Here is a 21854-nt window from a genome sequence, read left to right as displayed (position 1 = left end):
CCCTCTTCTAGCTTCAGGGTTGTACTCACAAGCAAGGAGAGAGATGCTGCTACTGCAGTTCATTCGCCCACATAATAAAAATTATTCCCTTTGGCTGCTGGGAGAGCTTCGTGAATGCTGATGGCTGCAGCAGCTCTCTGTTTGCAGGAGAGGGCAAGGAGAGGGCTAAAATGAGGAACTGAATAGAAGGTGAAATACCTAGGGGTTTATTTGACATCTAAAAATGTGAATCTGTATAAGGATAATTATGAAAAATGTTGGTCAGAAATTAAAAAAGATCTAGAAATATGGTCAAATCTGAAATTGTCAATGTTAGGCCGAATTGCAGTGATTAAAATGAATGTATTGCCTAGAATGTTATTCTTGTTTCAGACATTGCAGATTCTTGACAAGATGGAATGTTTTAAGAGGTGGCAGAAAGATATCTCGAAATTTGTCTGGCAGGGCAAAAAGCCCAGAATCAAATTTAAAATATTGACAGATGCTAAAGAAAGAGGGGGTTTTGCCCTGCCGGACTTAAAATTGTACTATGAGGCAGCAGCGTTTTGCTGGCTGAAAGAATGGATGCTCCTCGAGAACACAGACATCTTGGATCTGGAAGGTTTTAATAATGCTTTCGGTTGGCATGCATATCTATGGTATGATAAAATCAAGCTGCATAGCGTCTTTAAAAATCACATTGTTAGAAAAGCATTGTTTAATGTTTGGATAAGATATAAAGATCTGTTGGAAAACAAAACCCCTAGATGGGTGTCACCAGTGGAGGCTAAGGCAGTGAAGAAACTCAATATGGAGGTCGGATGGCCGAAGTATTGGGAAATCTTGGAACAGGAGGGAGATAAATGGAAATTACAAAGTTATGAGAAAATGAAGCATAAAATACAATATTGGCTCCAATATCATCAAATAATGGAGTGTTTTAAACAGGACAGGAAAATTGGCTTTCAGGTGGAAAAATCAAAACTAGAGACTGAACTGCTAGAACCCAATACTAAGAATTTATCAAGAATGTATAACTTGCTGCTGAAATGGAATATACAGGACGAAACAGTTAAATCGGTTATGATTAAGTGGGCACAGGATGTTGGACACAACATTATGTCAGCTGATTGGGAATGGTTATGGAACACCGGTATTAAATTCACGGCATGTAATGCCTTAAAGGAAAACATTATGAAAATGGTCTATAGGTGGTACATGACCCCAGTCAAGCTGGCAAAAATTTATCATTTGCCCAATAACAAATGTTGGAAATGTAAAGAGACTGAAGGTACCTTCTATCACCTTTGGTGGACATGCCCGAAGATTAAGGCTTTCTGGGAAATGATCTATAATGAAATGAAAAAGGTACTTAAATGTACTTTTCCTAAAAAACCAGAGGCCTTTCTCTTGGGCATTGTCGGCCAATTGGTGTCAAAGAGGGATAGAACTTTTTTTATGTACGCTACAACAGCAGCAAGAATACTCATCGCAAAGTATTGGAAGACACAAGATCTACCCACTCTGGAAGAATGGCAGATGAAAGTGATGGACTATATGACACTGGCCGAGATGACAGGCAGAATCCGTGACCAAGGAAAAGAGACGGCGGAAGAAGAATGGAGGAAATTCAAAAGTTATCTTAAGGACTATTATAAACTTAATGAATGTTAGAGTGTTGTGGTTTTCAGGAATAAAGGGATACAGTGATATAAGGTCAGAATACAGAGATGACTAAGATGACAGAGGTTGGAAAGCAACAATTGGGAGTTGCTATAAAATTATGGACATTGGGATGCAGAAAGGGGGGGTATGGGGAAGTCCCAGAAAAGAGGTTTATGAAAATATGTTATGAAATTATACGTGTATGTTTGTCTTTTTAAGTGTTTGTTTGCTCTTTAAAATTTTGTAAAACCAATAAAAATTTTATATAAAAAAAAAATAAAATAAAATGAGGAACTGAATATGCACTACAGTCTTTATACTTATGGGGAGACGTACTGATCCAACCAGGGGAAAGGTCAGGGAGGTATCATTGTGCCTAAAGAGTAACAGTAACTTACAGCAACTGCAAAAGTAATAACCTCCTAAATGAAGTATACTAATTTCAGGGCCTGTTCCCCCTTAATTGTGACTTCTAGCAGCAACACCTAGAAACAACAGCATCTCATGAAAAGAAAATGAGAGAGAAGATGTGTATTTTGCCCCTGTATAAAGGAGAAAAGCCCCCTCCCTGGTCCCTCGTGTAAGACCTGGAAGCAGCAGGAAAAGAAATGTTGTGTCACTCATGCTTCCCGTTTCATTATTTTTTCAGAATGTCAGAAATGGCTCCTAGGCTATTAATCTGTAGCGTCAAGGATCAACTTGCTTACCTAAGAGATCTCTTACCAAAAATATATCAGCATAACCAGCCAGGGACTCTACTCCTTCCTGGATCCGGGCCCCTCCAGAATCATTCAACCCAATAACAGGAGCACCAACCATAGCAGCCTGATCCATTATCTGAGGATACAGAAATTCTTGATTTACTAGTGAAGTCCTACCACAAGCTTAATTAACATAAAATAGTGAGTTCCTATTATAATTAATAATCATATTATAAAATAGGATCTCTTTTCATTTTTTATCAGAATGCATCCAAGTCCAATGTCTGTTTCTTGTTACGACATCTACAGATAAACCTCTACTGGCCAGTCAACCACCCCCACATGGCACTATTATTATTATTAATACACCTTCATGTTCAATTAACTCTTCTCTTTAACATTTGTGCTTGACCATTTTAAACAATGGGCTACTTCACACATAACGCTAAGCCATCATTTAGCATCATGAGCCTCAGAGATCCTCAGGGCTTTGCTCAGCTCACTGAGGCTTGTCTATATAGTTTTAAAACCATAGTTTAGAGTGACATGCAAGCCCGTCCCATCTGATAAAGGGCACTTAAGGATTATAGAGTGTGACAAATGAAAAACAACAACACAAAAGCACAAAAGCACCATAATACAGCAAGATCAAAACTTTATCTAAAAATCTTGGAAAAGTAACAATATATTTGATACCCAAACAACTTTGGTGTATCAAACTGGAGGCAGGTATTGGGCAAACCTTTCTGAGGAAGGCCCCGCCCATTTTTAACCATTATACATCTATCTTCTAGAAAGGACTATCAAGAGAAGTACATCATCAACTATTTGTTATATTCAGGAAATGTCAAAATTGGGTGCTTCTCGCAACTCATATCACCACTTATCAGGAACTGTGACCTCAAATGTTCTCCTGAATGAATTAACTGTGAGGTATTTTATCCTAGCAACATCTTGGCTTCTGTAATAACAAATGGACTTCTTATCATTATGAAAAAATAGGTTATGTTTGGAGAGAGGGAATTCAGCAGTACTGGAGCTGAATAAGCAATAGGCTATTAAGATTTGGGGGCTTGTACAAGCTGGGTGGCTTAGTTAAAAAGGAACTGCCATGAGTTGAAGAAGATGAGATTTCTTTGAAATTCAGGAGTGTTTACACTTATTCTGAAAATGTATCTATCTGTATTGTGTTGAAAAAAATTGTATTTTAAGACTTGAAGACACTAATCAGGAAAGGGGATGAAAGAAACTTCAATGTAGCAAGGATTCATGTGAGGCATAACATACTTTTAAAAACACTCCATTGTCATATTTTGCAGGCTGCAGGCACTTAAGAATTTTGTAACTATTGTCTTCTAAAATGCTTACCTTGCAGATCTTTTGAGCATGTGCTCCAGATAAACTGCCTCCAAACACAGTGAAGTCCTAAATAAAGATTGTATTTCAAAGATCAAATATAATAATAGCTTAGAATGCCAAATATATATACTAGACTTAGATTTCCCCCCCTGCCTTGCCCTTGAGCACCAGTAAAACAGACTTTTTTGCACTCCCAATTATTCAGTGTAATTGTCTTCAAGCAGGTTGAAAATATCAACAGACTTCACCCTCATGGAAGGAGTGCAATCTATCCCTACACAGGCAGAGCAGGCACATGAGGAGGGACTGAGATACAGCTTAATAGCTTAATAGTTGTTAGTGGAGTTCGTAACCCAAAGCGTTTGTAACCCGAGGTACCACTGTGATACCAGAAATCAATGCAAGTACAAAATATAAAGATCCCACAAGGTTTCTGTAGTGCAAGTCTTTTATTCCCAATGGACTCCTGCAACTCTTGCAGCATGCAAAATACTGTAGTCAGGAAATATTGAAGTTGCAGCCTTACATCATCTGAAGGGCAATGGGTTAGTCACGCTTGTTAAAATGTTGTAGTATAACCAGTTTCCTGTTGTTGTTGTTGTTTTTTAAAAAAGAGAGACAAGGGACTGCAGTATCAGAAGTAAGCTTCTGCAAAGCAACTCTATTCTTACATGTTATAAGGATTCCATAGTCCAAGAACATGCTGTGAAATACTGTATAAATAGCCAAAATGGACAGATGTAGTCATTTTATTGACTGTAATTAAAATTCTATTGAATTGCAGGCATAATACATGTCTGCAAACTAAATGCACAGCAAATGAAAAGCAAATGTAAAGAAATACAAAAACGAAGCCTTATAACTTCAAAGAAAAAGTTCGCAACTGAAAACACAAAATAGCAATACCTGACTGAAGACATATGCCAATCTGCCATTAATTCTACCCTGGCCAGTTACCACACTGTCTCCAGGGAACTGCAAAAGAGAATAAAGAATGTAGAACTCAGAACAGCAATATGATTAAATAACGAAATCTAATTCTTATAAATGACCAAAGCAAGTATTTGCTAACCAGAAAATCAAACTCTTTGTTTAGGGCAGAGTATACATTTCAATTATGCTTGTATCATTTAAAACAGGCTGACTTCCATATTCTCCTTTAATGCTGAGTATAATTTATTAACACTCCACCAACCACAAATAAAAACAAAAGCAACAGAATATAGAATCTATAAGATCAATAAAAGACAGGAAGAAAAACAAGAAAGTAGTCCTAGTCAAAGCAAAATTGTGTCATTTAAGAATTATGCAACTTGTTCTGTAATTTATAAATTAGAGCCATTCAAGAAAATGATCAACAGAAACTCTGATGAGCAACCTGGGAAGTACTGTGTAATAGGGTACCGTATATTAGTTTCTGTAGCTGGCTTATTAAAAAAAAGCCTGCATTTTGAAACGTACAAAACTGATTCTACCTTTTCATTATTACAAGAGCAGTATCTATTATTTAAAACTTTATTTTATCTACCTTCTAAAACTTTGAAGGTAAGGTTAAAATATCCCAAGGAAAAAGCTTTCCTGTATTTAGGAACAGACAAACAATTCAAATAATGCATTCCATTCTTAGAATTAGGACATGACAAAAATAGCAACCAGAGGAAATGAGGCACTTGGGCTACCCCATAAGTCAATCTCCATTAAAATCTCTGTTTAACAATATCTTTGGCTTGCTCAGTTTATAAATAACAGATGAGAAGACAGCCCAACTGAAACAACTGTCTGCCATAATTCCTTCATCCAGACAGATTAACACAAGTCCATCATCACCTGGAACACGAAAGAACTGGAAGTAAGTAAAATACAACCATGAAACTGAAAGGGAATGTAATATATCCAAGTCAGGCTCTGTCTCTAAAGCACTACATATAGAATGATTGGGGATGAACCAAGCAGAGGTAGAGCATGTATAGAGGAAAGAGATGAGAACCATCCATTCTATTAGAGTAAACCATCCACCATCCAGACTCAGGCACTAGAATCAGCCAGATATTTCCAAACAGTCCCAAGAGTGCAAGCAAAATATATACCAGGTACCTTGTTTTTCTCAGCCTCCATCCCAAAATCTGCACATCTGTGTTCCACAAACATGTCATATTCTACAAAACTGTCAGGATCCAGTAAAAGAAGAACACGCTCCCTGGCTGTCAGCTTTCCCTGAAGTGCAGGAAATAATATGAACAAGGTAAGGTTTGGAGATCATTTCAGTACACCAGAGCCAAGCATAATTACAAATATAAAGAGAAAGTCAGATACTAATTTAAGGTTTTATTCAAATCCATAAATTTGCTCCTCAGAAAGCAGCTGCCTTAAACTCAATATTGCAACTGAATTCCTTTTTAATTTCACCTTCCCTTCAAATACAGAAATTGCTCTCTTCTGGAACGATCATTTTGTCAGAGATTTATTGATTAATTGATTTTTTACATTTTCATCCTTTTAAGTAAGCAAGGCTGAGTTATATACGTATGTTGAAGAGAATAAAACCCATAAAGGACTAGTACAGGAAGGGGCTAGCAAAGAAAAAGGATTGTATTCACATGTTTAACAGTCCAACTTCAGTGAAACTACAGTGGTGCCCCGCAAGACGAATGCCTCGCAAGACGGAAAACCCGCTAGACGAAAGGGTTTTCCGTTTTGGAGGTGCTTCACAAAACGAATTTCCTATGGGCTTGCTTTGCAAGACGAATATGTCTTGCGAGTTCCTGCGGGGTTTTTTTCCTCCCCCCCCCCTTTTTCCCAAGCTAAGCCGCTTATCAGTTGATACGCTAAGCCGCTTAACAGCTGATACGCTAAGCCGCTTATCAGCTGATCCGCTAAGCCCGCTAAGCCGCTAATAGCGCTAATCCGCTAATAGCGCTAATCCGCTAATTGGCTTGCTTCGCAAGACGAAAAAACCGCAAGACGAAGAGACTCGCGGAATGGATTCTTTTCGTCTTGCAAGGCACCACTGTATTAAATGTAGTATCAGAACTTACAAATGTGCTTTTCTAAGGGTAGATAGAGCAAGTTAAATAAATCATACTTTTTCTGTTTGATGTAAGGTATGATGTAGTACACCAGCGGAGTTGAAAAACCAATCACAAAAAGCTTATACAAGTTTATTAGTAATCTAAAAAGTAAATCTATAACCGGGCTATCTTTCAGCCTGATCCTTTATAAAACTTAATGTATGTACATGAATCATACACTGAAATTCCTACATTTTATCTTAGCCAAAAGGCCGAGAAGCGATACACTGAAATTCTTGTCAAAGAGAAGCTCTAATCCCAATGGACAAATCTTCTCTAATTTCCTAAAAATTTCATTCTCAGCAGAAATTTAAGTCAACATGCAAAAGTCATTTTAAGAAGCGAGACAGGGGCTCTAAATTACCATCCAACTATTTTAATTTCCCCACTATTATTGTTCCTATATAAGTAGGCATCAGACAAAAATAAATTGCTGAATAAATTGTCACATATTGTCATGGTGATTCCCCCACACCTCAAAATCTTAAGAAGCCTGCAAAAATGTTCATCTTATATTGATTCAAGCACTGAAAATGTTATAGAAGCAGCACTTCAAAGAGAGCCTTATAAAAGGCAAATGCATAGTAAAAGAAGCTACAAGCAACAACGACAAAAGAAAGAAAATTACATGCCTCTGATTTAACCTTTCATTAGGAAAAAGAAGGGTCATTTAGGCACCATCACCTTCACTGGCCACATGGCCACTTGTAATCTTGTCCTGCTAATGACCTTTGCAGAAAAGGCTGCATTGGCTGCCAAATGAACTACCAGGTCATGTTCAAGGTCTTGTTAGTGACATATAAAGCCCTGGACAACTCAGGGCCAGGTTATCTGAAAGACTACCTGACCCTGCCTAGATCTGTAAGATCACTTAAATCATCTGGAGAAATTTTACTTGTGGTAACACATCCTACAGAATATTACAGGCAGAACATCACCTGAAAGGGGATATTTCTTGCCAGTGCCCTTTACACTGTAGAATACCCTTATTTTATTTATTTACTGAAATATTTATAATCTGTACTTTCATCCCTAAAAATGCAGATTAAGCATCATCTGTCAGTTTCTTCAGTTGTAAATAAATATCTTTTTGCCCAAGCTTTCCCTGACCCATAGGGATGGACCATGTTATTACTTAATTCCTGTTTTGATATTACTCTTTTTATGTTGCATCTGTTTCTATGATACTGTCTTATATTTTAATATTACTAAGCTATTTTAATAATTTAAATAAATGCTTTACCTTAGGTCTCCGAAACATGGTAGGGAAAGAAATATCCAACACATGGTAGGGAAAGGAATTATTTTAAGATACTTATTTGAGCCTCAGAAAACAGTTCAGATTAATTCCTAATTCCACTGCAAGTTCAAAGGGATCTTCAAGCCATAACTGTCTGCCCTGAATTAAAGCAAAGCAAGGTGGCTGGTAACATGTGACGATTCTGATGATCTTCAGCATTACAGATGCAGCTACAGGACGCAATCTGCAAAGTGATTATTCATTCCTCAACAGACTGAACTGCTGAGGGGGTGGGGCACAGTTAATATAAAACTCCCTTGCCAGATCACATCAGGGTCATTCCATGACTTGGTTATTTCATCCGCTAGCAACCTGAAGCCTTGAATTCATATACTTTTTCCTCCCCTTGCACTCTATAGCAACAAACTATACATTGGAATTGTGTCCAAAGCCAGAAAACAATGGTTTGCACACAAACCAGATTTGCCACTAGCCATGTTTATCACTAGCTTACAATTGCAAAGGCTGAGGGAGCACACGGCCCGCAACTGTTCACTCATGTAATACTAAACCATGGTTTAGTGTTACATCTGAACACAACCGCTGTCTCCAGCAGCAGCCAGCCCAATTCTTCCAAGTGCCCACAAGCCATGTTTCCATTTAGTTATAATGACTCATAATGTTTGGTACATATATCCTTCATAGAATCATAGAATCATAGAATCATAGAGTTGGAAGAGACCACAAGGGCCATCGAGTCCAACCCCCTGCCAAGCAGGAAACACCATCAGAGCACTCCTGACATATGGTTGTCAAGCCTCTGCTTAAAGACCTCCAAAGAAGGAGACTCCACCACACTCCTTGGCAGCAAATTCCACTGTCGAACAGCTCTTACTGTCAGGAAGTTCTTCCTAATGTTTAGGTGGAATCTTCTTTCTTGTAGTTTGGATCCATTGCTCCGTGTCCGCTTCTCTGGAGCAGCAGAAAACAACCTTTCTCCCTCCTCTATGTGACATCCTTTTATATATTTGAACATGGCTATCATATCACCCCTTAACCTCCTCTTCTCCAGGCTAAACATGCCCAGCTCCCTTAGCCGTTCCTCATAAGGCATCGTTTCCAGGCCTTTGACCATTTTGGTTGCCCTCCTCTGGACACGTTCCAGTTTGTCAGTGTCCTTCTTGAATTGTGGTGCCCAGAACTGGACACAGTACTCCAGGTGAGGTCTGACCAGAGCAGAATACAGTGGCACTATTACTTCCCTTGATCTAGATGCTATACTCCTATTGATGCAGCCCAGAATTGCATTGGCTTTTTTAGCTGCCGCGTCACACTGTTGGCTCATGTCAAGTTTGTGGTCAACCAAGACTCCTAGATCCTTTTCACATGTACTGCTCTCAAGCCAGGTGTCACCCATCTTGTATTTGTGCCTCTCATTTTTTTTGCCCAAGTGCAATACTTTACATTTCTCCCTGTTAAAATTCATCTTGTTTGTTTTGGCCCAGTTCTCTAATCTGTCAAGGTCGTTTTGAAGTGTGATCCTGTCCTCTGGGGTGTTAGCCACCCCTCCCAGTTTGGTGTCATCTGCAAATTTGATCAGGATGCCCTTGAGTCCATCATCCAAGTCGTTGATAAAGATGTTAAATAAGACCGGGCCCAAGACAGAACCCTGTGGCACCCCACTAGTCACTCTTCTCCAGGATGAAGAGGAACCATTGATGAGCACCCTTTGGGTTCGGTCAGTCAGCCAGTTACAAATCCACTGAGTGGTAGCAGAGTCAAGACCGCATTTTACCAGCTTCTTTACAAGAATATCATGGGGCACCTTGTCAAATGCCTTACTGAAATCAAGGTAGGCTATATCCACTGAGTTCCCTTCATCTACCAGGCTTGTAATTCTGTCAAAAAATGAGATCAGGTTAGTCTGACATGACTTATTTTTCAGAAATCCATGCTGACTATTGGTGATCACAGCATTCCTTTCATGAATACATCCAGTTTTTTGAGCTATCAAGGTTAGTGGCCATCTAGATGTGAATCCAATAGCTTAATCACGTTGTGCAGATGAATATTTTGTTTTCTGTATTTCCAACAATACAACTCAAACTGAAGACATGTGAAGAAAAAATATATACACATAATATATCTGCTGACATATCTATATACGTAATATGGGAATGTTAAAAAAAGATCCCAGGAACTTTGCAAAACATATGCTTCTGATTCACACTCCCCCTGTGCATCCATAGTTAGGTACCCCCAATCATTATATTGCTGCCTTCCCTTTCTGAAAATGAGAATGGATAACATCTGAAGGTAACTTCACATGTGTATCAGTGTTTTAAAATATGTGAGAAATGAGTCAGTATAGTTTTAAAATATTTGGGAAATAGTGCTTTTAATGGGGGCTTCAGAACTTTGCATTCCTGTGCAAGTACTTCCAAATCCTCACATATGTGGCCTTAAGTAGACAAGATGAACCAGGGCTAACCTCACATCCATGCTTATTTCACACACATTCCCCACCCCCCAAAACAATTCTGGGAACTGCAGTTTAACCCTCAGAGAGTTACAATTCCCAGCTACCCCTAACCACCTCCAGTGCCCAGAATTGAGGAGGGAAATTTGTGCTTCGAATGTGCCTTGAAGATAGTAGTTTGTAAGTAGCCCCCACACAACCCAATTTGAAATTGGGGGCCACTGGAAAGGGTCTCGGACCCCTGTCCCATCTTATTAGAATACGGGCAGGGGCATATTAAACTAACTAGACTCTCCAGGCAGCGTCTCCGCTCTGTCAGGAAAGCGAGTGTGGGACCTTCGTCCCTCCGAGGGTCGCCCAGGAACAGCCAGCTGTTGCAAGCCCAACCAGAGGCTTCCTTGCTCTCTCTCTCGCTCACCCGCCGGTGCTGTGCATCTATGCGCGCCTGGCCGCCGCCGAGCAGCGCGGCCCGACGCTTCTCCTCGATGCGCTCGGGCACCGTGGGCGCTTGCCGAGGGGGGCTGTTGCTGAGCCGGCGGGAAAACGCCAGGGAAACCCTCGGCAGCCGAAAGGGCAGGATCCGCAGGGCGGCCATGGCTGTGGACTGCGGGGACGCATGCGCGCACGGAGCGGAGGGGGGCGGATGAGGCGGGCAGGTTCCTGAAGCGTGGAAACAGCAGCAGCCATTTGCCCCGCCCAGCCTCCCTTTATATTTCTGTTACGCCTGCCTCGCCGCTTCTCTCCTCACGCTGTTATTAAGTGTGTCAGAGGGCGCTTTCTTTTCTTCTTCCCCGGCGGGGTGCACACGGCGCATGAAGACGCCCCCGCCGACTGCTGAAAAGCAGTTTTTTTAATACGGTACAATGTGGTTGCACGTCACGCTGCTGGCATCTTCATGCGCTGAGCATTTTAGTGTTTCTGTTGCACAGGCCCGAGACCTCTTTTTCCCTTCAGGTTGTGTTTTTTTATTGCAGGATGTGGGCTATCGCACTAGAGTGCGTCTCCACTAATTTGCGGTGCCCCGATGTGAGTAGGGTAAGGTTGGAAATAAGGTGAGAAGGAGCTCTAGAAGAAAGGACTTCTGCACGGTCCGTAGATGTCTGCAGAAGACCGAATTTGAATAGGTCCGTTTTTGGCAAGCCACAGTGCTTCTCGGAGCATGGAGACTACCTATGCTGAATTTTTTTTACATTCAACTATTAAAGATACAGACATCCTTTGTTCTTAATTTTTACCTTTTGTACATGTGCAATGACTACTTGCTCAGAAGTAAGTGTCACTGTAGGACAGGCATCCCCAAACTTGGCCCTCCAGACCCCTAGCTAACAGGACCAGTGGTCAGGGATGATTGGAATTGTAGTCCCAAAACAGCTGGAGGGCCGAGTTTGGGGATGCCTGCTATAGGTTCCCTCCAGACTGGTGTTTTTCTTACTTGAGTGTTCTGCAATACGTCATTGCTGCAATAATAGTGCATTAGTGGTGGATTTATACTGGACTGTCTACACATCATTCCACTTCATTAGCTGCTGTGCAATGCTTTCCACTGTTACCATATTATAGACATCTGGAAAGGCACGCTTACACTATAGTGTTAAGAGAAGTGGGACAAATCATCATCATCAGACCTTTTATTGGCATCACATACAAGCATCCATAGCAAATCAATACAGAATTCCCGCCTTCTCAGTGACCCAAAACATTTGTCAAATGAAAGAGGCAAAGCAGTCTAACATTACATCTCTAGGTCTCCAGGGAGATCAGATGTCTGCAATGTGTTTTGACGACAAAAAACCAGATAAAGATATTTAGCCACTAACTTGGTGAACTCCTGATTATTCCCCAATAATAGAAAATGTATGACCTCTAACTCTGGTTTCCATTTGGGGATGCAGAGTTGATCTAGGAACTGCTGGCGGAGATCCACATATAGTTTACATTTAGGAACCATATGTGTAAGAGTTTCCACCTGATGGTCTTCACATGGGCAAATTCTTTCTCCTTCAAACATTCCCGAGAACCCTCCCCATAGGAGGGTTGAAGGATTTGAATTAAACCTGGCCAGCGAAAATGCCCTTCTTTCTTGAGGATTAAGCAAAAATTCAAGATAATTGTGGTTAAATTCATATGCCCAAGAAAGTTGAAAGTTAAGAGGGGAACATGTTTTCTCTGCTGCTGCTGTTAGTTCCTGGCGTTCAATGTGGGACAAATTAGTAGGGGAGGAACCCTCTCTGGCACCTGGGGCAGCGCAGCCCGTACGGACTGTGCATGTGTAGCATCCCGCGTGTGCGCACTCCCTACAGAATTTGGCTTAGCAGGTGGCCTGAACCCATAATTGTGGTTTAGCTCTCCCATAAAAAATAGGGGTGGGGAACAATCAGCCTGCAGACCAAATTTGACCAGCCACATAGCCACTTTCCCCAAACCATGCCCATCTCTGCCCCATACCTAAGAGATGCAACATCAGGTGTGGGGCAGGTAGAGACATGGCTGGATCAACTGTACAACCAAGTTCTCGATGGAGAACTTGATCATGCAGTTAATCCCTGCAGAAAGCTGGGGAAGTGATGGTTGAGGACAGGGCATGCAAAGCACTTTGCACAGCACTTCCAAAATGCCTGAAAGCTGTTGTCAGGAATTTGGGAAGTGCTGCACATAGCGATTTGCAAGCCCTGCCATTTGCAAGCAGCTCCCAAGCACCAAGCAAAGGCCTGGCAAAGTCCCTTGTACTTTGGTTCCAAGCACTTGAAAACTAACTGGTTGTTGGGCACTCGGGAAGCACTGAACCAAGGGACTTCGACAAGTGGGTGGGACAGTCTACCTGTCCATTACCTGATATCACAATGACGCCCAGTGCCTGGCAAGCAGTCCTGCCCACCTGTCAAAGTTGGCCCGTGGGGGTGGGAACAGATAGGGATCTGGCCCAGCAGGCCAAAAAAATTCCCCACCTGTGCTGTACAGCATAAGACAAACCTTGGTTACAGCTTGTGTTTTATGTGGGGAGATAATAAACCACCAGACCCTCCAAGTGCCCCTATTTTCCATTCCTGGATTTTCCATTCCTGGATTTACAGAAGCTGACCCAGTTTCTGATTTGACCCTGGAATGTCCCACTTTTCCTTAGAGTGTCCCAATTTTCATCGGAGAAATGTTGGAGGCTATGGAGTAATGTGACCCCTGAGCCATCTGAAGGCAGCCCTGTATAGGGAAATTTTTTTAATGTTTAATGTTTTATTATGTTTTTATATATGTTGGAAGCCACCCAGAGTGGCTGGGGCAACCCAGTCAAGTGGGAGGGGTATAAATGGTATTATTATTATTATTATTTAATAGGATGTCCCTGTTTTCATTGGAGAAATGTTGGAGGGTATGAACCACAAGCCTGGTTTCTGACTAGATGCTAAGCTAAACCATGACTTAGTATATCAGCATAATGGGAAGGAACAAAATGGTTGCAGTCTCCCTTCTGCTTGTTTGCACTAAGACATGGTTTGGCTTAGTGTTACCTGCAAACTGGGCCTCTGTGATGTGTAAATAACAAATACCTAATCAAACCTACATGTTTACAACAGGTTGAGCAGACCACAAAGCTTCTAAAAGCTGCCCTTTAACAGAAATTGGATGTTTGCCAGCAAAGCACTCAGTGGAGAAGTCTCATAAGAGACATCAATTATTTTGAAGTGTAGTACTTCTAAACTGATAATTTCAGCTGTACTGCTGTCTGTCTGAACTTTTCTACCTTCATCTAGCATTTTTGATGCCTTTTTTGCTCACACTCCAAATGGATGGCTTATCGTCCATTGATTATAATATAATATTGAATATCATCCAATGATTATATTGTTCCACTCTGTTAGTGGGGTATATAAGGTGTTGGGGGAGGGATAGTACCTTTGGTGGGGGGCACATTGTGCTCCTTCTTGGGTAGTTTGTCCACCTTGGGTCCTCATCTTGCACTCAGCTCTAACCTATAGCCCCTAAAAGCTGTCAGCCACACCCTGGGAGCAGCTTCAACTGACTGGCTAAACCAGGTGTGGCTAGTCGATGGGTCTCAAACCCTCTGGAGCCTACCTGCAAAGATAGGCTCCAGAGGATTGAGTGGATGAAACCAACAATGGGTCCAACGGTCAAGAAGGCACCTTCTGCATTTGCTGTAAAGGGAAATAAGGGGGAGATGGGGCACCTTTGAGGAGAAGGAAAGCTCTGATCCTAAACCTTTGCTGCCTTGCTGAATATCTTTGGGAGAAGAAAAGGCTAAGGAGTAAGCCCTACACAAATACAGAATGGAGTCCCTAAGATGCTTGGATGACACCTTGTATACAGAGCCGTCTTTCCCATAGGGCTTAGTGGTGCGTTGCTCCAGGGCGCCAGTCTCTCAGGAGCACCCCAGCGAGTGGGGGAGCTGTGCGGCTTTGCCGGCGGCCTCCCCTTTCCCTGCACACCCACCAGCTGCGCCCCACCAACCATATGGCTGGCGGGCATGCAGCTTCCCTCCCAAGCCTCTGTGGGGATCACTCTCCTCCCAAGGAAGCTTGGGAGGGAAGCTGCGTACCTGCCAGCCATATGGTTGGCGGGGCGCAACTCTCCCCCATGCCACTGCAGGAGAGCAATCCCCGCAGAGGCTTGAGAGGGAAGCTGCGCCCTGCCAACCATGTGGCTGGCAGTGCACAGCTTCACCCCCTCCCCCACTATCTGTGGTAATTTGGGGGCGCTGGGTGGATATTTGCACCCCGGCACCACATCTGCTAAAGACGACCCTGCTTGCATACCTCCTTTCAGCAGCTCCTGCAGCCAAGCTGGTGCCAAACGTATTGCTCTGCTTTCCTCTGGACCACATCAGTGAGGCTGAGGGGGAAAGGGTCTTGTCACCTAGGCAAGGTGACCTCCATACAAATTGCCCTGGCTTGCGCCCTGTGGATGTCACACTGTAGTTTGACTTCACCCATTGATCAGTCAGTACATTTCCCCCTAAATTTCAGGCTTTTTGATAGAACTTCTGACCACTGCTATAATCCTGCTTATATCAGTGGGATTCCAGCAGTATAAATGAGCAGTTAGTCATCTCAGTCATTGTATTAACCACTTAACTAGCAATCATCAGGTAGGACCACTTATACTTTAAATTATTTTCACTGAATGCACTTACATAAGGCGTAAGAACGTCTACATTAGCATATAAAATCATGTCTCAGAATGTGGATGAATCCAAAGCAGTTACCAGGGGGTTCCTTCCCCTTTATGTTATATTCATCCTCTGTTTAAGATGCTAATTAAAAATCTGTCTTTGCAGCAGAGGATGAGGAAACCATAATGTTCAAGCCATGCATGTCATGAAAAGCAGGCATCGTTTATATTTTAAATGATTGGCTTTTTTCTTCCATTACCAAAAAGAGATCACAAAAGTCTTGTAATGTGTCATCTAAAACATATGCTCCACTGGCAGGATTACTAGTAAGAACAATATTTATTCCCCTCCACAATTAGTAGTGACGGTGCTGTCAAATGCCCTTGAGCTCTACTGAGCATGCTCACTTTTTCTGGTCTGTTCATTGCATTTGATTCTTTAGCTGTAGCCTCTCTCTCCCCTTCATTGCTTTTACGTACAGACAGAAGAGACGGTAACCAAAAGAGAATCTACATTATTCCTCCTGCACACTCTATAAACTGACATTTGGGTCTGTGTTTCTGGATTCACAGGTAGCTATTCTCAATTCTCTGTTTTCTTCAAATTTAAAAGACAGGAATGGATACACTATCGGATGCTGGAGAGCATATTTTCTCCCTTTAATATCTCTTGGTATGGTATATTTTTGAGGGATCACTTACTCAGCAGCTTCTAAACAAGAGGTAAATTTTATTTTCTCTTATTTGGTTGTTGTATTGTTTTCTCTTCTTGCATGACATTTCAGCTGTCATTTGGTGTCTGCTTCAGCAAAACCTCATTTCATTTTAAGTCCTTCGTATTTTTGTAGGCATGTAACTTTAAAGCTGTCATCTCTTCAAACCATGAATGGGAAATACCAGAGAGCAACTTTTGAGTGCCGCAGTTTCAACAAAATTGTACCAAGCAGCTGATATTATAGCTAGAATTATGCCATATATCTTAGAAGGAACACTCTCTCATCTCTGGTTTTGTTGAGTATACATGCTGCTGAGATCTCTTCAACTGGCACTCACTAGCTCTGAGGGTACGTCATTCCCACCCTGTATTTTACATCAGCACTGAGGTTGGGATTCATTTTTCAGCATGTCTGCTGTCTAAGAATCTAACCACTTACTGTATTGGATGGGAGACCACATGTTGAGATTTCTGCATTGCAGGGGGTTGGACTAGATGATCCTGAGGATCCCTTCAACTCTACAATTCTATGATCCTATGGTTTTACACAGTGCTTTTTTTCTTAAAAAAAATATGTTTAGGGGTGCTCTTGTTTTGCCTCAAGAAAACCACAATTTCTTAGTTCAAATCTGGAAAAATAAATACAGTAAATGGACAAAATGCTTACGGGTATGCATACCCTTGCATACCCCCAGAAAAAAGCACTGGTTTTACATTTTAATTATAAGGCAATGCGTCTTGTGCCATAAAAGTAAACACTATACAGTTGGGGGGTGGGTGGAGGAAAGGTTAGAGAATGAGATGGATGACTTAAGTTCATTCATGTTTGCATAATAAGAAAGCAATATTAAATTTGTAATTTGAACCATTTTAGCTAGCAGCATCGGTACAATGTTTCGAAAGTTAGTCTTACAAATTTTAGACCTGAGTTTATGAGCCACTGTGCCTGCAACTAACTAACTAACTAACTAACTAACTAACTAACTAACTAACTGTATGTTCAGGATTGAGCATGCTGACTTATGCACCCATGCAACAACATAACCTGTAGCATCACACTAGCATGCCAAACTGTTGAAGAACATCAGTATTGGTCTGGTAGCACAGGTCAACATGACAACATCAGAAAAAGCTACCACCCCTAAAGTTGTTGCATTGCACAGAAATAGGTAGAGAAGAATAGGACTGGGGATGATGTGTATATAGGGCATCTTCACCCTAAAGGTTTTTAGCCACTACAGAGACAGCTATGTTAGCAAAGCCATATTTCATAGATTTGAGTGCTGTTGATTCAATTTTACATTTCAAACCTGTTTTGGACACATTTGACCCTAAAAAGGTGGCCTAAAAGTGTTAAAATAAACAACAAAAACACTTAATCTGGTATAGCATTACTAACGAGTATCAACAGCAGTAGAAATAATATTGGAACACAAAAATAGCATTCTAGGATGTACCTGCTGGATAACTACATATCACTGCAGCTATATAATGTTAACGTATGCTCCATGACACCCCAGTGTAACTGTGTACAGCTGCTGGGCCAAACTGTGACATATTCTGTAACAAAGCTAGTTTCTGTATCTAGCCATCACAAGGTCACCTTCTGGGTCCAAAATGGAATCTCTCTATATTTTACTTAAGTGTAAAGAGCCCTTCAGAATGAACCGTTTCTAGAACTGCAATAACAAATTAAAGCATAGGAAAAATGGTACAGGTATTGCAGGGGAGGTAAACACCAAGCCTAAATTGTCTAATAATAGCATGTGCATTAATGATTATAGCACAGCATACTAATCGCATGTCACCACTGGTTTTCTGTAATGGTTATTTATATTTTCAATCTGGTGTCTGCTCAAGCAACCCCAGCTTACCTAAGGCATCAGTAGAACAGTAATAATTTCTAGATGGTACAAAATTGCAGCCAGAACAGGTTTATCCGTGCTGAAATGATTATATTTTGTTTGCTTTTTTTTCTTTGTGATCAGTCCTAGTTACCTGAGGAAATGGATACTTCACCTTCCAAACAATATCCAGTAAAAAAACGAGTGAAAATTCATCCTAACACAGTGACAGTGAAATATACTTCTCATTACCCACAGCCAGGAGAGGAAGGGTATGAAGAAGCAAATGAAGACATTGAGAGTTTTGTGGAAGATAATCCAAAGAGAAGATTGCTGAGCAATGGCCAGCGGAGAGGACGATCCTTCTTTGGCACTATTGACATCCCATCTCAGGAACCACAAAAGCCAGAAGCTAATAAGAGTGGGCAAGGCCAAAGTTTTGTAGACAGAAGCATTTTTCAGTCCAGAAAGACTTGGGCAGTGCTTTTTGGATCTGCTTTGGCCCATGGTTGTGTTGCCCTGATAACTAGACTTGCTTCTGATCGTTCCAAAGTGCCATCTCTAGAACTGATCTTCATTCGTTCTGTTTTACAAGTGTTTTCCGTCTTAGTTGTGTGCTACTACCATGAGGAACCTTTTGGACCGAAAGGATACAGGCTGCGGTTGTTCTTTTATGGAATATGCAACGTTATTTCCATTACCTGTGCTTATACTTCCTTTGCAATAGTACCCCCAAGCAACGGGACTACAATGTGGAGAGCTACCACCACTGTTTTCAGCGCCATCTTGGCATTTTTATTAGTAGATGAGCGAATGGCTTACATTGATGTAATCACTGTAGTGAGTAGCATCTTTGGTGTTTGCCTGGTCATGATCCCCAACATTGTTGATGAAGAAGATTCTCTGCTGAATATCTGGAAAGAGGCCTTTGGATATACCATGACAGTTATGGCGGGCGTAACCACAGCTCTTTCCATGATCGTGTACAGGTCCATTAAGGATAATGTCAGCATGTGGACAGCACTGTTTACCTTTGGTTGGACTGGAACAGTGTGGGGAGCCTCCACCATGTTTTTCCTCCAAGAGCCAATAATTCCACTGGATGGAACAAGCTGGGGCTATCTCATGGGCATCTGCATATGTTCCACAGTGGCTTTTCTGGGTGTCTATTATGCCTTGAACAAATTTCATCCAGCCTTGGTCAGCACAGTGCAGCATCTGGAGATTGTGATAGCTATGATCCTTCAGCTCCTTGTGCTACGCATCTTCCCCAGCATCTATGATATGATTGGGGGAGCAGTTATCATCATTAGTGTCTTTTTCCTTGCATGTTATAAACTGTCTTGGAAGGACTTAAGAAAACAAGATTATGAGGAGATACTAGATTCTTGTATTAAATGACTGCAAAGCTGTATTCTGTTTACTGATATTTACAATTAATATTCATTTGTGTATGTCTTTTGTAGAGTGTTGTTGACAGCATACTGCCATTTCTTGTCTGAATATAAAAGGTTACATCTGCCCTAGTATAGCTCAGTGGAGTTGCACTAGAAATTTCTGTCCTGTGTAGGAGAAATGTTTTAAAATGTTAATGCTGTGAAAATTAGATTTTCTTCTTAACTAGTATATAAGAAGTGCCAATATTTAATATACACAACTCTGTCCTTTAAAATATGTCTCATTAGAGTCTAGCAGGCATAGTCAGACCCTAAGATTTTTAGATCAGACTATGATGTTCACCTGTGTAAAGCAACCATTTGTTGGGTCTCAGGCAAGGTAGTCTTCAGCAAACTGAGCCCCTTAGCTTCTCACCACAAATAACCAGATCTTAAATGGAAGTTTTTACAGAGGTTTGTTGTAGTATAGGTTTTGACACATTACCTATTCTAGGTTGTTATATGCATATATGGTTCCTACAGATTTCATCTGGCTTGCCAATTTACATTTCTTGCATTGACTGGAGCTCACTGATGGTGTGTAGCCTGAAACCTGACCTGACAACCTCAACTCACAGCATGCTTGCTGTGGATTCAAGAGCAGAGACAGTGTGATCGCAGAGAAAAGCACAGCAGCCGAACATGGACACTGAATGATTGCTCATGGAAACAATATATTGTTTGTTTTTAATATGTAATGTTTTATAAATAAGAATTTTAAAATGTATGTACCAATTATAATAATGATGACGATGATGATGATGATGATAATGATAATAATAATATACTTGATCTCTGCAGCAATAATTTATATGAATTATTCCAAGAATCTCTAACAGTGCTTGCCCTGCAAAGGTCTTCATTGGCAGCCATTGGCAATGTTTAATATTTTTTTAAAGTCAAGTATCTAGCCCTTAAGATATGAAGCAAAATGTGCAGGTATCCTTCTAAGTAATTTATGTGAAATGAGCCAGCATGGCTCACTTTTCAATGTTCTTAGCCAATGGGTGAAGTCAGATATGTGATTGATAAGTAAGTGACACCAGGCAACAGAAATCCCTGGGTTTCTCCTGCCTTTCATGCATCTTTCCTGCTTCCGTCTTATTTTCTAGCAGTCCTTGGAATCTGTAGTTTGACCTTCCTGTTTTTCTAGCAGCCAGGACACATCTTTCCTCTGGTGTGCTCACCCCTTTTCAGGTACTCCCTAGAAGTTATTTTCTGCATATACTACTGCAGAATAAGTGCAAGTGGATTTAAAGTATCCTCTTCCCAAACTGAAAATGTGAATATTTTGCAAAAAGGCTTAGGCATGTGTCTTGCTGTGTTGAAGCTGATGTCCAGGCGCTCATTAAGAATTCACTGTGTAGTTAACCTGCAGCACAATGGCTTGTATGCCTACTTCAGAAGTAAGTCCCTTTGTGTTTAATGGGGCTTACGTCACAGGTTAGTAGATGCAGAACGGCAACTTAGAATTGGGTTTTGGGTTGGTATTGGGGGAAATATGTTTTTTGTGCCACAATCAGGACCAGAATGACATAGTTGACTTCCCATGGTAAGGGGGGGGGGGAGGGAAACAGCATCAATACTGTAATCTCAAATTTTATGTCCAGGCTGGAGAGTGGTGACATAGTATACTTCTACGAACCCAGAGTCATTGCTCTACTTGTGCGTATGCAATTTCTGGTGCTCTTTCACTGCCAGAAGCTGTGGTTAGGGTGTGGTTTAGGACAACAGGGTTTTTTAAGGCTACACTCTTGAATCTTCCAGTTGCGGGAAACAACACGGGTCTCGGGCTCTTAGTTTCTACTTCTAGTTGTCCTGCCCAGTTGATACTGATGTCAGAATGTTTCCTGATCCTGTTTATAAATCATGTTTTTCAGGGCCATCTTAATCATATCCGGTGCCGTGGTGCAAAGATCCCTCCGGCAGTGCCCCCCCCCCCGTTTCCCATAGTTTGGGGGGACCCCAAAGTTGTTGACCTTTTTAAAGAAAGGTTCCCCAGAGTTGTTGACCTTTTCTTTAGGGAGCTGACACCACGCTTACACATTATCTCTAACAAGCCCTAAGAACAAAATAAAATGAAAAGGCAGAAGAAAATCTAATGAAGTCCTCAATTCCAAAGCAAGACTCATTCAAGACTCAGCAGTTCTTCTAATTCATCCTCATGATTCAAATCACCACATATCAAAAAGTTAAAGCAATCACCAGTTTGTTGTTCTTTAAATAAATTGATAAAGACACAGAGAA

At 41.2% G+C, this 21854-nt stretch overlaps 2 protein-coding genes across 7 annotated transcripts in view; one reads left to right on the top strand and one right to left on the bottom strand.

Moving 5' to 3' along the window:
- The window catches only part of PCCB (propionyl-CoA carboxylase subunit beta), a 24450-nt gene extending 13343 nt beyond the window's left edge, over positions 1 to 11107 (bottom strand). Inside the window, exons 1-5 of the mRNA XM_081192660.1 lie at positions 10910 to 11107; positions 5799 to 5918; positions 4611 to 4679; positions 3714 to 3770; positions 2368 to 2481 (exon numbers count right to left, since the gene is read on the bottom strand). Coding sequence (XP_081048786.1) covers positions 2368 to 2481; positions 3714 to 3770; positions 4611 to 4679; positions 5799 to 5918; positions 10910 to 11086 — 537 coding nt within the window. The 5' untranslated portion in view covers positions 11087 to 11107. The remainder of the gene's footprint in view (positions 1 to 2367; positions 2482 to 3713; positions 3771 to 4610; positions 4680 to 5798; positions 5919 to 10909) is intronic.
- Positions 10203 to 21854, top strand: SLC35G2 (solute carrier family 35 member G2). Of its 6 annotated transcripts, XM_081192694.1 has the most exons (4): positions 11196 to 11349; positions 11466 to 11615; positions 16226 to 16335; positions 18316 to 21854. In XM_081192694.1, the coding sequence occupies exon 4, from the start codon at positions 18334 to 18336 to the stop codon at positions 19570 to 19572; it is 1239 nt and encodes a 412-aa protein (XP_081048820.1). In that variant the 5' UTR covers positions 11196 to 11349; positions 11466 to 11615; positions 16226 to 16335; positions 18316 to 18333; the 3' UTR covers positions 19573 to 21854. The 6 variants fall into 6 exon arrangements, 5 of the variants coding, with proteins under 5 accessions (XP_081048821.1, XP_081048820.1, XP_081048822.1 ...); XM_081192695.1 differs by lacking the exons at positions 11196 to 11349; positions 11466 to 11615 and adding an exon at positions 10203 to 10671; XM_081192696.1 differs by lacking the exon at positions 11466 to 11615.

The sequence above is a fragment of the Podarcis bocagei genome (genome assembly GCF_964188305.1).
Source record: "Podarcis bocagei genome assembly, chromosome: 4".
NCBI classification, from domain to species: Eukaryota; Metazoa; Chordata; class Lepidosauria; order Squamata; family Lacertidae; genus Podarcis; species Podarcis bocagei.
The sequence above is the reverse complement of the archived record's forward strand: the minus strand, read 5'-3'. Positions and strand labels throughout refer to the sequence as shown.

Excerpts from the sequence above, each read along its gene's own strand:
- SLC35G2 (XM_081192695.1), top strand. The coding sequence starts at position 18,334 with ATGGATACTTCACCTTCCAAACAATATCCAGTAAAAAAACGAGTGAAA.